Source organism: Anopheles merus, chromosome 2R (assembly GCF_017562075.2).
Source record: "Anopheles merus strain MAF chromosome 2R, AmerM5.1, whole genome shotgun sequence".
NCBI classification, from domain to species: domain Eukaryota; kingdom Metazoa; phylum Arthropoda; class Insecta; order Diptera; family Culicidae; genus Anopheles; species Anopheles merus.
Window position 1 is genome coordinate 18359327 of NC_054082.1, and position 17337 is coordinate 18376663.

General features: G+C 49.4%; 4 protein-coding genes across 4 annotated transcripts; 1 reads left to right on the forward strand and 3 right to left on the reverse strand.

Annotated features, from left to right (window-relative positions):
- Nucleotides 1–3: 3 nt before the first annotated feature.
- LOC121588816 (DNA-directed RNA polymerase III subunit RPC3) lies at nt 4–2162 on the reverse strand. The gene is made up of 3 exons (XM_041907212.1): nt 2073–2162; nt 1481–1762; nt 4–1402 (listed from the first exon to the last, which is right to left on the reverse strand). Exons 2-3 carry the CDS (start codon nt 1625–1627, stop codon nt 29–31), a joined length of 1521 nt encoding a protein of 506 aa, XP_041763146.1. The 5' UTR covers nt 1628–1762; nt 2073–2162; the 3' UTR covers nt 4–28.
- On the forward strand, nt 1757–3078 carry LOC121588817 (GDP-fucose transporter 1). Its single transcript, XM_041907213.1, has 2 exons — nt 1757–1990; nt 2055–3078. The coding sequence occupies exons 1-2, from the start codon at nt 1917–1919 to the stop codon at nt 2980–2982; spliced, it is 1002 nt and encodes a 333-aa protein (XP_041763147.1). The 5' UTR covers nt 1757–1916; the 3' UTR covers nt 2983–3078.
- LOC121588818 (TBC1 domain family member 7) lies at nt 3027–4448 on the reverse strand. The gene is made up of 4 exons (XM_041907214.1): nt 4084–4448; nt 3827–4011; nt 3362–3766; nt 3027–3291 (listed from the first exon to the last, which is right to left on the reverse strand). The coding sequence occupies exons 1-4, from the start codon at nt 4268–4270 to the stop codon at nt 3178–3180; spliced, it is 891 nt and encodes a 296-aa protein (XP_041763148.1). The 5' UTR covers nt 4271–4448; the 3' UTR covers nt 3027–3177.
- Nucleotides 4449–5302: 854 nt separating this feature from the next.
- LOC121590107 (esterase B1) lies at nt 5303–16928 on the reverse strand. Its single transcript, XM_041909501.1, has 6 exons — nt 16799–16928; nt 15502–15746; nt 11680–12811; nt 11338–11516; nt 10954–11237; nt 5303–5971 (listed from the first exon to the last, which is right to left on the reverse strand). Exons 2-6 carry the CDS (start codon nt 15625–15627, stop codon nt 5782–5784), a joined length of 1911 nt encoding a protein of 636 aa, XP_041765435.1. The 5' UTR covers nt 15628–15746; nt 16799–16928; the 3' UTR covers nt 5303–5781.
- Between the last annotated feature and the right edge of the window lie 409 nt (nt 16929–17337).

Sequence of the window (17337 nt, forward strand, 5' to 3'; positions counted from 1 at the left end):
CGATTACTCTTTTGTTACGATTCGGTATTTATTTCTGATATTCCTGGTACAGTTTCAGCATGAAGATGGTTTCATCGATTCCGATCTCCGCGCTGTACAGACTTTTCACGCGCAGCTTCACCTTGGCCAATATTTCCTGCTCCGGCGGTGTGAGCGTCTCCAAGATCTCATTAATGTACGCTTCCGATTCGCCCCGTTCCTTCATCGTCTCAACAATACTCTCCAACCGCTGGCTCTTTTCGATCAACCGCTTGTTGACCGTCTTATCGTGCGTGAGGCGCGTGATCGAGTTGTACAGCGCCTTGTAGCTGAGCTCCAGCAGCATCGACACAATCTGCGGCTGATTGACGTAGAACAAGAAGAACGACTTCGGTGCACCGGAATTTCCACCGCCCGGTTTGCGGAACGTTTGAATCTGCAGAAAGTTCTCCTCCAGCAGCTTGTACGTCAGCAGCTTTGCGTCCTTCGCCGGCACCATCGCTTCCTTCTGAATGTCCTCCTGCTCCACGTACTTCTTCATGCGCACGACCCGAAAGATGCGGGCCGCCTTCGAGCCATACTTTTCCACGATAATGTTCTCGATGCAGGCCCACGTCAGCTGCTCGAAGATGCGCTTCACGTTCACGGTAAACTGGCCGCCGCCCTTGGTGTCGAACTTGGACAGATAGTCGTTCGACTCCATCACCGAGATGTACTGGTCGAGATAGCGCAGCATTTCCACGTTCTGCGACTTTCGTTCGCAGCGCTGCCGCAGATCCACCAGCGCAATCGGGTTGGACACCGCTTCCCACGGGTTGGTGCGTTCGCGCATCAGCTGCAGCAGGTACTTCATGCATTCGCCCGCATTGCTATCGATCAACCGCTCGATCGCGGTCACCATGATCGTGTTGCGGAAGTCGATGTGAAACTGCTCCACGTTCACCACCCAGTGCACGTCCTCGTCCGGCACCTTGACCGGTTTGCCTTCGTGCAGTTCCTTCAGTACGCGCAAATCCAGCTCGGGCATTAGGAAGGGATTTGGAATGTCGTGGCACAGCTCCATCAGGTCGGCACCACCGTCGGACGGTTTCGGTTCCGGTGCACGGGTTATGTAGTTTTCTTGCGCCAGGTCTGCGAATTTGTCCCTCAGCAAGGCCAGCGTGTTGTTATCCTTGCCGTCCACGTTCGACATTGACTTGACGATGATGTACGATGCGCACTGGGTACCCGAGCGGAGCAGTTCCTCCATCAGGACGGCCGATTCGTGGCCGAACTTTGTCTGTATCAGGTGCACGTAGCGGGGATAGCGCAATACCATCACTATGCGATCGTAATGCAGCCGATACTCGTACCCGGTGCGGGCTTTGTTTAGCGAAAATCCTACCATATTGAACTTGATCAGAATGGCTAACGATTTGCATACCTAAAACGAAGCGAAACGCAATTACTGGGTATGGTAAATAGAAGGGGAAAGAGTCTTTTCGTGGTCTATTTACTGTACCTCTGATTTGGTCAATCCGGTCGATCGTATTATTTGCGACAAGGGTTTTGCGATCGATGCGAACAGATCGTCTACCACCGTTCGCACCACTTCCCCAAAGTGTTGCTCGATAATACGCGAACATAGCTTTCCTAGCTGAATGGACATTTTCTATTTTTCATTCGAATTCACTGCAACAACCACGCTTCCGGCATCCGGTGTTTGCCGTTGTTTACGTTTCCTATGGCCGGTTGCGCCTTTTGACAGCTGTCAGGCAGCAGCAATTTTGTAAACAAAACGAATCTGGTGCAGAAACGAAAAAAGGGAACCCCCGTGCAAGGAAAACCAATAAAACAAACCGGAATTCTATCGATAAGACTGAGAGATACCTCGCAAGGCCGAGATGATAGTTGTCTTCAAGTGGGCCTAGAAAATCAAACACCTCCCCGGCGTAACCATGTATCAGCCATTGGAAAAGGAGAATTTATGCACCAAATACATCCGGATAGCGGTCGTTGTGGCGGCCTATTGGTGAGTCACGGCCCAGCTTGCACAACACACATCTAACTAATTGTAACCGCTTTCCTGTCTGTAGGGTCATCTCTATACTTACCGTATTTGTGAACAAGGCCCTGCTGAGCGGGCTGAAGCTCGATGCACCGCTGTTTGTGACGTGGTTCCAGGTGCTTACCTCGTCGACGATATGTTTCACCATGAGCATGCTGAGCAAGCGCTATCCACGGGCCGTCTCCTTTCCGGAGGGCAATCCGTTCGATAGGGAAACCTTCCGCAAGGTGCTTCCGCTCTCGATACTGTTCACCGCCATGATAGCGACGAACAATCTCTGCCTGAAGTACGTCAGCGTGGCTTTCTACTACGTCGGCCGTTCGCTGACGACCGTGTTCAATGTGCTGCTGACGTACGCGCTGCTAGGCCAGAAGACCAGCTCGAAAGCGTGCCTGTGCTGTGTGATGATTGTGGCCGGCTTTTGGATCGGTGTCGATCAGGAAAGCTTGACCGAATCGTTCTCACTGATTGGCACCGTGTTCGGTGTGCTTGGTTCGCTCAGCCTGTCGCTGTACTCGATCCACACCAAGCGCACGCTGCAGCACGTCAACCAGGAGGTTTGGTTGCTAAGCTACTACAACAACGTCTACTCGGCCGTGCTTTTCATTCCGCTCATGCTGATCAACGGGGAGGTGCAGAAGGTGGCAAACTATGAACATTTGTTCGAGGGATGGTTCTGGGGTGTGATGACGATCGGAGGCGTTTGCGGGTTTGCCATCGGCTTTGTGACGACGCTCCAGATCAAGGTAACGTCTCCGCTGACGCATAACATTTCCGGCACGGCTAAAGCGTGCGCCCAAACGGTGATAGCCACATCGTGGTACCAGGAAACGAAATCATTCCTCTGGTGGACGTCGAACGTGGTGGTGCTGCTCGGGTCCGCCCTTTACACGCGCGTTAAGCAGCTCGAAATGGACCAGACGCATCGAGAGCAAATGAATAGTCAAAAGGTATGAGTTAACATGTGCGATTAGTTTGTATCTCTTATCTGCTTATACTAAAAAAAGAACAAACGTACAGGGCTTACTTTGAACACAACACTGAAAAGTGTATCTTAAAAAATAAAAATAAAAAAAACATAAACATAACGCTTTTGTCGATTGTACAGCTCTCTTCGAGAGGTGGTATTAACCAGTTTTCTCGTTTGCGTTTTAGCTGAGTGCTTTCACTTTTGACTGTGGGATGTACTCGTGGCCCTTGTTCTGTTGCCACAGCTCGATTGCCCCGTTCACGATCATATCGGCCGTTTCTTGCTCGTTTTTTATCTACAAAGAGGAAGAAAGAAAGAAATATTCGATCAAGATTTGATTTCCTTTGGGCTCCAGTCTAACTTACACTGTCGATGCACTCGAACAGACTCTTCTGATCAACGCACCGCAGAACTCGTCTGCGCAGCATGCGCAATATTTCGATCATCACGAACACCACGATCTTAATCGCACCGCCACAGATCTTATCCCAGATGCGGATCAGGGCCGGTTCCGACAGTACCCCGGCAAAGAACGACCGGTACCAATCGGCCAGCGGCAGTGCGGTTAGCATATCACAGGACTTCAGATGGATGTACAGCCCGCTGTCTTCCTTTTCCAGTATCGTGTACGTCAGGTCGGACAGCTTCCCCATCTCCAACGACACCTCCTCGGAGTAGTCGTACAGACTTTTCGCCATCCAGTACGTTTCGATGTCGTTGTCGAATATTTCTAGCAGCACTTTTGTGATGTTGCAGAAATGGCTTTCTTGCTGGAAGTACAGAGCTAGTCATCAGCTAAATGTCCTTTTCTGTCTTTCCTGCACACTTACAGTGATGTCTCGGCCAAGGTACAGTTGTTTCTTCTCCAGCAGCCACATCGCGTACAGCACTCTCGATGTCGGCGTGTTCTCGTCCACTATTCGCATAGTTTTCAGCGCCTTCAATAGATCGTTATACACGGCTACTCGTTGTTCCATCACATAATCTCGCGACTTGTCGTAAACCGGTGTAACACCTGAAGGTAGAAACAGAGTTCCGTGCAGTACAGCCCGTCCCTCCAATCCATGGCAGCCAGCATTTCCCTTACCTAGCAGCGAGTTCCATAGCACGGTACGATGTATTTTGGGTACGGTGAAGCGTATGCAGAACTGTGTAAGCTTGGTCAAATTGAGGGGTTTCTCCTTCAGCAGGATTTCGAGCGATTTTCGTTCCTCCACACCCCGGCAGCCGACCTTTTCGTAGTACGTTGACCGGAAGTTTCGTTCATCTGCCATGCTCTACAATCGAATTAATATTGCCGAACGGTGGGCCGACTCTGCAAAACTTCAGTTTGCATCCGATTCCTGAAAGCCTGTGCTCCTTTCTTTGTGCAATTTAGCTTATTTTGAAGCAAATCGTGTACGGAAAGATGGTAACTTACTAATACACCGACATGGGTTTGTTGACATTTTGAACGGCACCATCTGATTGTCAAACGCTCAGGAACTAGTGATGGGTTATACGATTCATTTCACGACCCGACCCGGAGTCGGGTGCGAGCCTGTCGGAATCGATTCCGACCCGTGGGTGCAACGAGTTTGGGTCGACGCAAATTATAAGTAGGTGCTCGGGTCGGATCAAAATAGGTTCAATACCTTGCTTATGCTTTCTCGTACATACTGATAATTCAGGTCGACCCGAACTCGCCCGAACTTCTATGGCCTGACTAGATCCGAAGTCGCTGCACCAACGTGTCGGAGTCGTTTATGATTTCTTGCACCTACCTGAATCGTTGTGCCAACTGAACCTACTTATGTCTTTCGAATACACCCGTACAACTCCGAGTCGTTTACGGATGGCTCCGACCCGGTAGGTTCGGGTCGACCCGCCCATCACTAACATGAACTGAATGGGGTTGGCCCTGTGAAAATACTACTAAAATACTAAATGCCTACTATCATGTTTGAATTTTAAACCGATGTCTTAGGCCGTTATTGCCTTTTTCCGTTACGTTGCAGAATAGATTTTGTGGGTTTTGCTGGTGTGTCCCACCATATTATGCTCCTGATCTTTTGTCACAAACGCCATTTTCTTTCCACATTACACCATTAGCTTACTGACTAATGAGGATCCATCGGTTCGATAATAGCAATTCCGCCTTACCAAAGAGTGGAGAAGGCTAGGCAAAATTTCTTCCTAAACAATGGTTTCTTTGAAGCTGTGCTAAAACCCTTCCCATAGTCAACTGTAGTAAAAAAAAGCTTTGCAAAATAGATACAAAATTGAGGAAAAAAATTACCATTATTTTTATTTTCAAATTTTTTAGTGGTTTTATTTGTAAATTCATTTTTTCAACATTCAGTCCTCGGTAAAAAAGTGTCCAAAAATTCGCTATTTTTTGTAGTTCTATATCCTAACTTACTGCCTATAGTGGGTGGAAACATAACATCTGCTAAATCCAGCACGGTAAAAGCAACGCTTATGCCTAACCTCTACAGCTTAAAGCAAAGGGAATGCTAATGCAATCAATAAAACCCCCCCAACGTATATGTGTACGGGTATGTATTCGCGCTGACAACATTTTTGGGGAGACATTTTTGGGGAGTAAAACAATCCTAATATCTTTCGCCCTTCCGGCATCTATGGCTAGCCAAATTTGCCTAAAGCTATGTTCCACCTTCGAATGCATGGAGTGTACGGAGCACCTAATAATTGTAATATTTCACATCCACACACACATAAAAACACACTATACTGCACCGGCTGCATACGATCTCTCCCTCTCGTTGTACTATTAAGTTCCGGATTACAGCAAATTGCCATTGTACTTAGTAAACGCTTCGTCCCAAAACTGTAGCCGCATCGCTTCGGGATTATTTTTGCGCTCGAGCCCACCGGTAATTTCTAGATAGGGAAGCTCGCTCATCGTATTCGGTATGACCGACGGCCAGGTGATGCCCAGCAGCAGTTCATCCTCTCCGAACGGTGTCGGATTGCTGAAATTTCAAATCGTCAAAGTAAAAAGGTCAATATAGGAGGAGGCAGGCAAACAATCAAATTAATAGCAGCTAGAAAAGAAACATTAGCAACGGCATCAAATTGTTCTTATTACTCTTTCTTAGTGCAACACCAGTCAACGAATTGCAAAAGTTTAATTAGCTTTCTTGCTGATACAATGTCGCGCGATGTTAAAATGGACGTTTTGGTGCGCCATCTGTCGAGAGCACGTGGTACGCCGCATCGCCTACATGGATTGATAAATCGCTGCAGCGTGGTGATGATGAGGATGATGATGATGTGTGCGCACAAGAATAGGCACGCCGGATTTATAATTAAGGCTCGCAGTACACCTGAGACCTGAGCGCTGGCTCTCTACTTCGCACCACCTTTTGGCCATTCGTGACGGTCATCAATCAAGCCCTTGTTGGGGAATCTGGTTGCAGTTGGTTCGATTCGGTAGGACCATCTAAAGCCAGTCTGCATGGGACAGTAGCAAGCGCCGTTAGTTGATTGATTTTGTGTGTTGCCGTTGCCACGTTGCCTCATTGCTGGATGGTTTTTTGACATTATTATTAACCGGTCCCCTCCCTGCCGGCATACAGGTGCAGCGAATGGTAAATTAGCCGGCATTACTCTATTACCCGCTTGCCTGCTGCTTGGGCTGGGCCAAACTTTCTACCACAGCCCAGCGTACACTCAGTGCGTAAAGCAACGATGTGCAAATTTCCCACCGCGTATCGTGTGGAAATAACACCCTCCGAAAATAAGGTTGTGCCTTTAAACTGTTACTACTTTTCTGTTGCTGCACAAGCATACACACGGGCGGACGGCAACAGCTCAGGCACGCTGACGATCGCCAATGTGCCGCAAGGGTCAGCAAGCTCTTGGGCAGTGGCTCGAGTTTCGGAACCGGCGTCATCGCACACGCTATTGGTCCCCATTGCGGCTGCGAAAAACGAGCCCCATCGATAGCTTCGTCCCTTGGCAGAGGTTAAAATTGGACGTAACCCTGGACTAGCGCTGCTTGCGGACAGTATACCTACATGGGCTTACCAACAGCTACAGAGCAGCAGCACCAGCAGCAGGTCGGTCTTGTACCGCACCCCATAGGCGGTACAGTTCGAGGGCGGCTGTTGTGCCGCAAAGGTGCGAAGGAAAGCCGGTTCGCATCGGTGCGGTGCAGGGAATCGAGTTTTTCCAAACACCACACCACACCAAGAGCGTATTTTTCGCGAACCACTCACACACACACACAGTCCGCACGGGGTTGATCGATGGTCGGTGGGGCTGTAAAAACATTACATAAGGAAATGCGAAACAAAACCAAACAAACTGCTCCCCCATATTTGCTGCACTTTGGACGCACTCGTACTCATACCCAGACTGTTAGACCACCGTACCACCTGCACCTAGTTTGGGGCCCACCCTCACGGTTTGCCACTTTGCCAGGACGGGCAGGGTGTGTGGTGCATGTGGTACATTGCAAACCATCGAAATAAAACGGTTCCAGCACGAGATGTCGGCTGGATGGTGTTCGGACAAATTGGGAGTTGTTCACTATCCCGCCAGCACGATCCATCGGTAGAAGGTGTTATCAACTGCAAACCTCACCATTAGCACCCAATTGTTTGAAGAAACATATGTGTTTTTTTCTCTTGCTAATTGTCTTGCTTTGTGGGTTTTTTTAAAAATATTTTGCATAACTTCTTCACGCATTCCGCATACAAGCGGACACATCATCATTCCCTTGATGCCCTAGCAGATTCCAACGACACACACATGCCCCCCCCCCTCTCTCTCTCTCTCTCTCTCTCTCTCTCTCTCTCTCTCTTTCTCTCTCTCTCTCTCTCTCTCTCTCTCTCTCTCTCTCTTTCTATTCTGTTAAGTCTCGTAAGCGTCATGTTAGTTTAACGCAAACATAAGCGAGAGTACCTAGCAATCATGGGATAAAATTAAGATTTCGCTGTGCGCAATGTGTGCCGCGCTTAACTTAAGCATGTGTGAAAATAACATAATAGCGTAGCTGTAAGTGGTCAATTAGTAGCATACGCATGTGGTGTGTGTATTTTTTGCATAGTTTTAATGACAATTGCCCCTCACTCGCTGATAAGTTACTAATTGCTTCAATGCACCCGTGGGCACCCGTTGCAATAAACTGTTACGCCTTAAAATGGGTCATATTTGTTCTAAATATTCAAATTTCTTTGTATTGGCATTTTCTGGAAGATTGGAAATTCAAGAACAACTGGTAATAACTTCAGATCAGCATACTGAAACTGATCAAACTTACAACCTTAAAGAGTAAGTTATTTTCCGTACAACCCTAACCGGTAGTAATCCATTTAAATGTTGAAATGTGTCTGTCCCAAAACATGCTTTTAAAAATTGATACTCAGAATTTTCTGACGTTTGCAAACTGATTGAGTTGATGCTGTTATCAGATGCTGTTATCACCACATGCTATAAACGCTATAAATGACTGTTTTAATGACTGTATAACTCTATAATTCCAAGGAAAATCATTGTTCTACTCTTGAACCACATCGGTGCGTATAAAACCGGAAGTAATTCATTCTTATCGTGACCGTCCCCATCATAGTAAGGGATCACCATCCGGTGGCATAGTACTAAAACAGCATAGGAAGTAGTGATGGACGTTCCGGAGCGCACCAACGGCTCCGGATCTGACTCCGACTTTTGCCCGGAGTCGGTATCGCTCCAATGGCAACTCGAACGACTCAATAATGGGTGGATTATTAAGTCTCGAAAGCTTGTATAGGCCGGCAAGTCCGCGTAGGACGTTACGCCGAATAGAAGAAGACGTTGTGTAGCATTCCTTGGTCCCGTCGCACTTATACAAGATTGTCCCAATGAAGTCACCCGTTTGCATAGTTTGGTTCATAACAATGTTCATAACTTATCGGTTTTTTGATAAATTCCTTTATACATGATTTACTCGGTTATTTACGGATTTTTCCGGTTGGAACCTAAATTGAAAAGGATTTGTTTTGGTTACTGCGTGCCGGTTCCGGAGCCGTGGGTGTGGATTTGTCTGGAGCCGTCACTAATAGGAAGGCTTGTATTACGCCGACGGCATAGATCAACGATCGCATAGATCGATACGTCAAAAAGTAGAAGATCCTCCCTTAATTAGAGTCCTCCAAGGTTTCATCTAACATTTTTATTAGGGTTTCGAGGGAAAATTTCATAATTATAAATTCAAATAAAACAATTTAATTGGAACTGTTGCACATCCAAACATTTCCATTACAATAGGAATTTATGCAGATTATTATTACCGACTGGATAGGTTTTTATTATCGTTTCTGCTCAAATCGGGCCACATTTACTTGCTCAGCCCAATTAACATTTCATTGTTACCCAAAGCAGCAGCTGCTGTAAACCGCCCTGTGCTTATTAATTTACTATTCCACTTCCACGGATTGTGTAACGATCAGCACACACACACGCACACATACAGAAAAAAGAGAACGGCTGGAGCAACTCTTTTTAAGCTGCATCACTGTAAGCTTTAATTTAACATTTACTTATGCGAAAGCCTGTGCCCATGTAAATTAATCAGCCCTTTACATCCTGTTGACCAAAAGCCCGTGCTGCATCGTGCAGTGTACTACTTACTCTCTGGTGGTAATAACAAAAAAGGGCACTAAACCCTTCTCAAAAGCCTCATCGCAGCTGCCACCCAAGCGCAAGCGCAAATTAAAAACGGTCGTATAAATTGTCTAAAATGTGGCCACACCGAAAACCTTTCCCATCTGACCCCGTTGACCTGGCCGCTGAGTGCAACCGCACTGCAAAGTGTTACAACGGCGAAAAGACAACGACGGGAAGGTTTGTTCGTGGGGGGGGGGGGCAAAAGTGGGAAAACAAAGCAGAAAGGTGCGTACGTACACATGATCAGCTGCTGTGTCAGTTTTCGGCAGTATTTTTTTTTTTTTTTTTTCAAAATGGGGTCACCCTTTCGGGATGTCCCGGAGTGATGGAGCGATGGCCGGCGATGCCAATGATTGCGCGAAAGGGTCGGTGCTATTTGCGCCCATTAACCTAGGGCTTTAGGTACTGCAACGATGCCGCAAATAATAGCCAGCACGCCAGAGTGGCCAAACGATTGAGGTTACGCACGGTTCATTAAACCGGCTGAACAACGTGACGGACGGTTTTATCCCATCCGCGTGTTCGTTTCACATGCACACGCATCGTTAGCGATTTATTGCACGGCAAAAGAGAGGGGACGCAAAATGATAAAAAGGCTAATTTAATTTTAAAAGTCATACGCGAAACAATCAACCTTTATCAAAGCCTGGAAAATGCCACAAAATTGGCGGCTTTTTTTTAATAGTGCCTCTCTCTCTCCCTCTCATTTTCGTATTATAATCAACTTTACAACATCACAAAGCTGCTGGCGCACGAGCGTGATCATATCGTAAACCGCAACAGTATCATAACCTTGAGCATAATGTTATCGCTTAGTTTTCGGCTTGGTTTGTGTTGCTCTGGCCAGTGTTGGGTGTCAACCTTGACCGTCCGCTTTTCAAGCCGACTGTGGTGTCCAACTGCTACCGAGCCATCCCCGCATCTCCGGACGCTGATTAGTATGCGAAAATGTCCTAACGGCGTTCGCTAACGGTGAAATCATCGCTTCGAACAGTCCGAAACGATTGCGCAAACGTGACTTCCAGCCCCAGCACAAAACAAAACCCAAAAAAGTCGTTGCAATAAAAGAGCAGTTCGACGACCACAGCCAAAATATGCCTGCCAAACGATGGCAAGAAGATGCGCACCACCACCACACCACCTTGGGCTACGTTGGGAAAGGCTACGCTGCGCGAAAAGCTGCTGCCTTTCACAACCCGCCCCGCCGTACGGAGCGCGCTAAGGGAACGAAGTGACCGCACGAAAACGGTCCAAAACACGCGGCACCCTTAATGCAACCCTGCTCCATCTCCACTCTACTTACCCGTACTTGGCAAAGTTGGACCACATGCGGGTCATTTTGTGCATCACCTGCAGCTCGGGCGAGGTGTTGTCGAGCCGCAGGTTCAGCACGCCGAAGTGGAACAGGTAGCCGAGCTCGTCCCCGTGGCAAGCGCCGGGCCAGTCAATGCCCAGTATCCGCTTGTAGATGCCGAGCGCACCGTCGTACGCGAACCGGTAGACCCAGGTCGAGTTCAGCCCGTTGTGGGACGCGTGCAGCCGGGCGTAGTCGGTGATGCCGTGCAGGAACATCACATCCGACATGAGCTGTATAGGAAACGGGTATGTCGGTGGGTTAGTGTGTTGGCTGAGCCGTCCATCCTTACACACACACACACACACACACACACTCTGTGCGCACACTTACGTTCATCATCTCCTGTACCGTTTCGTTCGAGACGTGCCGGTCGCCCATGTAGAAACGCTTCATCCGTGCCGCGAACTCTTTGCCCTCGTCCGATTCCCGGTCGAGCTGCAGGTTCAGCGGTATCAGCCGCTCGAAGTCACCGTCGATCGTTTGCAGCAGGTTCGGATCCTTGCGCAACCCTTGCATTCCGAACATTCCGAACGAGTGAGAGAGAGAGAGAGAGAGAGAGAGAGAGAGAGAGAGAGAGAGAGAGAGAGAGAGAGAGAGAAGAGAAAACCCGTTACTAACTCGTCCACTAGTTCTTCCCCCTCCACACACACACGCGCGCGCATGATCTCTTACGTCGCATAAACAGCATCGCCTCGTGCGAATTGAACCCGACGATCACGGGCACGTGGTGATAGCGACCGCTCTTCAGCAACTCCAGCGGTTCCTCCACGATCAGCGGCTCCTCCTCCGATGCGTCCTCCCCGGTCCAGCTCTCGAGCGACGGCACAAACGGCAGCCCGATGCTTTTGCGCACATCCTCCGCGGTAAGCGTCTTGAGCGCGGCGTCCACAATCTTCTGCGGGCTGGCACGGCGCAGCTGTTCCAGCAGCTCCTCCGTATCGTTCGTCCGAATGCCCAGCAGCTGAGCGAGCTTGAACGCTCGCTCCTTCGTGTCGCGTGCGATCGCCCACGGGTTCAGCACGGAACCGCTCTGGGCGATCGCCTTGTGGAACAGGCCCTTCGACAGCGGCGACAGCGTGAGCAGCTGCACCGAGACGGATCCCGCCGACTGGCCGAATATCGTCACATCGTCCGGATTGCCCCCGAACGCGGCAATGTTTTCCTGCACCCAGCGCAGGGCCAGCACCTGATCCTTCAAGCCCGCATTGCCCGGTGCATCCCGCCCAACGCTTAGGAAGCCGAGCGGTCCGAGCCGATAGTTGAACGTAACCAGCACGACCCCGTTCGGGACGAGATAGTCCGGACCGTACAGGAACGCATTGCCCGAGCCGAACGAAAACGCACCACCGTGGATCCACACCATCACCGGCAGCTGCGGACTGTCCTCACCGATCGGCAGCTCCGGCGAGTACACGTTCAGGAACAGACAGTCCTCGTTGCCCTTGAAGTTGTCCAGTATCATGTTGCGGTGCGGGCAGACCGATCCTTCGCGCGTTGCGCTCCGTATGCCCTTCCACGGTTCCTCCGGCAGCGGGGCACGGAAGCGTCGCTCGCCCACCGGCGCCTGCCCGTACCGGATGCCTTTGAACGCGTAGAACGAACCGGACCCGCCGCCCTTTACCTGCTGCAGCCGGCCCTCCAGTGCACCGTTCTTGGTGAGGATGATGGCGCGCGATTCGCGCTTGAACGAGCTAACTACGTCGCGCACGAAACCCATCGTCGTGCGCGGTATGATGCGCACGAGCGAGTTGATCGAGTCGGAGTCGCGTGCGATACCGGTGAACGTTTTCCATGCCGCCGTTTCCTGTTCGGGTTCCGGTGGGAAGGGTGCAAGAGCGGTTAGACAAAGTTGGGCCATTTCTCCCCCTACCTTCCCCCCATCCCACGGTACCGCTTGCGTAGGGAATATAAATTTCACGCGAAAGAGGGAAACTTTTCAAAAGCTGCCGTTCGATGCCAATCAACTTCCTATTGATGGGTTTTGATGGCTCAATTTGAGCTAGTGCTAGTGCGTTGAGTGTGCCAATGATGTGATGTCTGATGAAAAACCAATTTGTCATGCACCTGGTTACATAAATGAATAACCAGAAGGCTACGATGGCCGCAGTGGGTCTAACAGTAGTGGAATTAAGTGGCCCAGAAACACAGAGAGAAAGGTTAAGGCTGCTCAGAACTTATTCTGTACATTTTCGCAGACAAATAGCGAATGTAATAGATTACAGGGTTTTCCAGGAGTTCTCATAGCTGTGGGACACTTTATTGACTCTTTCTCACGCGAAATGAACTAAATGTAATGGGAATTGGACTCTACAGAGCCCTTGTTGGATAAATCCAATAGGAATATGAATAGGAATAGGAATTTCAATCATATTAAGTTCACTTCCCATAAGAAAGAGTAAAGGAAGTGTTCCACAACTAACTAACCCCTGGAAAACCCTGTATGTTCTAGCAATAACAAGAAAGGTTAAGAAGTTAAACACGATGATCGTGGCTGATATGATCAATGCACAAGTTGAAAGAAAAAAACACACGAAAAAGGGAAAACTATAAAGCAGAACAGGCTTACAACCAGGGCCCCTTCTATGCTGTAGTATCAAGCAGTTCCTACCCCTTCAAACGCTCCAGTGCACCATCGCGTAATGCTGTACGGCCTTCGATGCACCTGTTGTTGTCGTCGTCGCTTCGGCAACCCAGGCATTAATTAACAGTCAAAGCAAGAGTTTTGCTTTAGCCACCTCTATCCCTCCCCCCGCCAGAAAAGATATCACCCGGTGTCGGTCGTAACCTTGCCATTGAGAAAGGTTATTTCTTTCCTTGCTCCACTCCACCCTCCCCATCCACACGCTCTTTCGCTATGTTTTCTTTGCCACCCGCTGCCCTAACCCACCTCCGTTCGATCAGTGACCGTGGGCACACAATTTCACTATTGCTTTCCATCCTCCGGTGCATCGCATTACACTAGCATCCGCGCAACGGTTGCTGTGCGTTCGCTTGCGGGAGCGTTTTACGAGGAGAGCGTGTCGCCGGGCGGGTGTGCCGGAGTTCACCGAGACCTTCCTTGCTTTCCGCATCCGTGGTGGCCTTCGGTGGAGATGGGGAAGATACGTTAAGCGAGCAGTACACCGCGACCGGTACACTTACCACCATCGTGAGGTCACGTACTGTGGGGCGCTCGCTGGTATGTGGGCAGGGAGAGAAGGTATGTCATTTGCCATTTTCTGTGTCAATTTTCAATGCTCACAGTGCAGGGTGGTTTGACGAGATGCTTGGGGGGATACTTCTGCTTCATTTGCAGAAGGTGGAATAGGATCCACTGATGCGAACGCCGCTAATGTGCGTTCCATGTTTAGTGACTCAATCGTTTCGTTTGCGCTTTGTTTGCGGTAGACAAACGTTGGTGCGTCATTATCCGTGGTTGTGATTTAAAGGGTGGAAGAAACCAACAAGTTCCCCGATTGCTCTCTTTGTAGTGCAATCGCTTCCACTACACTTGTTAGCTCGCCTTAGAGCGATCGTTTTGCCCACTTGTGGATAAAAAAAAAAACGCTCGCTAATAGCGTCAGAATGGTGAAAGATTATGCCAGCATTAATAAAGCATAAGGACAAGGGCACGTCACGTCTTGGTGCAGGTGAAGATTAATTAGGAGCCCTTCAGGGTCACACGCGGGCCAGCTTAGGCAAGCAGACAGACAGGGCTGCAGGGCTGTAAAAGGCGGCACTGATTGATACGCGATACATTTGAAAGGTATTCCTGCCGTACGTTTTTCGTTTTTTTTTCCCACCGACACACAGCTGCTAATTGAAGAATGGATTTCAAAGCTTGACAAGTTTGTTTAAATGCTAGGAGATGTATGTGCCCAGTGTGGACCGGTGAAAGCCTTCGCACCTTTTGCGCTGACCGTACGTTGATCGTTGTTCGGTCAGCTGTTCGCGCTTGCATTCACTTTTATCTTTAGCCAGGAAAGTTGTTGTTCGTGCATTAAGTGGTCAAATATTTAACTGTTATGACTGCAGCTTAAGAATGATGCCTATTATTTATTTGTTTTACCCAAACGCCACTTTCTACCAATTTGAATAGCACTCTCTTGGCCGCCAAGACGATGGATATACGCTTTCAAAGTAATATTTGTCTTTCTTGGGCCTTTTTTCCCACTGATTAATGTGCGTCTCTTGGAGTGTGAGTGACAGTAGAAGAGCTTTCTAAAAATACCCATGGTCCCATTTACCCAGCAGCAACCTGAACATGATCACGAAAAGTGAATGCTCAAAAAAAAAAAATACATAAAACAGTAAAACGAAAGATGCCAACACCTATGTGCATCGAAAAATCGGCATTTAAAATCACTGCTTCCAACGGTGTTTACATTATTCAAACCCGCAAAGAAAAGACATCAACACAACGGCAAGCGACGAACCTCTTCTCTTCCCAGCAAGTGACACCCACTCGCTCCCTATTTGTGGATAAATTCGTCTGTGTTGTCACTTCTAGCTTACCTTCAGTTTGTTCGATAATTGGCCAGCACTGGCCAAGGCTTCGCCGAACGTGGACGGTGGCAGGGCATAGCTGGAGTGGACACCGATGGAAACGAGCGACAGGATCAGCACGCGGATCGCGTACATTGCACGCGTGACTGGCGAGACCGGTGGCCGGTGTGACCTTCGGCAGCGTTTAAAGATAGCTTCCGTTCTTTCCTACCTGTCCGTTAAACGATGTCCCGTTCCCCGTGGAACGCTGTATCCTGCAAAAGGAAGTAAACATACAGTGGACTAATTTTCGATCGATGATCAATGGATCGTGGGGAACGTGGGTGCTGCTGAAAGGGAGTCGGCATTGGCCCACCAAACAAGCACCAATCAGTGTCAGCCAGTGCTGTGTCACAACCGTTTCGTGCCTGACCAAACGTGTAGGCTCACAGCATCGCCACCGTCGTGTGTTGTGTAGTGTGTACACAGCCAACACCTTCGCTTGAGAAAACCGATAGCCCTGAAAGACATCCGCGATTTCGATAAGATTGTTTGAACGCGTCGCTTCTTGTGCGATCGATGATACGCGTGGTATTACGCGCGTCGATGCGTTGCTTTCTTCCGTGCACACGCGGGCGAGAGCGTTCGAAGATGCTACCAGCCGGTAGCAGTTTGACGAAACCGCGGTGTGTAGTAACCCAGCATGAATGTTGCGCGCTTTGCCATATGCTGCTCGTCAATCCAACATGACCGATATGCGGCAAGCGCAGTGTATCTTGTTTTGAACAAATACAAAAACCGTTCCCATGCTTATGCTCGGGCGCTCGATAGACACACTGAGCCGTCAAATCGTCGCCGCCGCACACACGTATTGCCTCACGCGTTCATCATATTGATGATGATCGCGATGCGAACGATCGCTTATTATATTTGCATGTTTGCATTCGATCGTAACACTGTGGCTTGTGCCTTAACGCACGCCCCTCCGCACACCGGTTCACCTGACCGCACGGGCGATCTTCGTGCCTTTCTCCGGTCCGATCGATAGGCGTTACTCAACGCGAACAGGTCTCGAGCGAAATATGTGCCAAAAATACCCCCCACACACACATACACACATACACACACTCTACACTGACGGGGCTAACAGGCGACAGGGTTTGTCCTCTTTTCTTTACGCTCTAATTTTGCTGCGAAGATCAGGCACGTTTTGCGACACACAAACAGAAGCTACCCAAACAGAAAGCTTTAAAGCTCTGGTTTCGTAGAAATGCTTGTTACACATCACACTCCTGCCGTTCACTAATTGATGTTAGTACACACAAACCTTTAATTTTTCGTTCTACGTTAACGGCCACTGAGCGCGATCGGGTCGGAATGGAACTCCCACACAAAAAAAAAGTAGCAACGGGACCGCTGTATGGTTTGCAGCCGTGTCCGGTTGCGGCTGATGCTGGAGCTCGACTGAAACCGAAAGCAGCGCGCTGGTTTTCATATTGCGAGCGACGCGCGAGGAGGCTTCTCTTCCCCATTGCGTTCGGTCGTTCGGCGCACGTTGCATAATGGCGGTGGCGGTGGCGCAGTAACCCGCGAGTCGCACACGCAAGCACGCGAGAACAGCAGCGCGGCGAGGCCTGCGGGAGGCCTGAATCTCGTGGCACATGCAGCTCCGGGAAAGGAGTGCAGCAACCGAACCGCTCTTGTGCGAACCGCGAGCGATCGCTTGTTCGTTTTAAAACGGATGGGAAGGCGCGCACTAATGAGAGAGAGAGAGACCCAAGAGCGCGCAGAAATGTTGCTCAGTTTCGGGAGAAGGGGACACATTCAAGCGACGCTGCGAACCCTGTGGGAGAATCTTTTCGGACG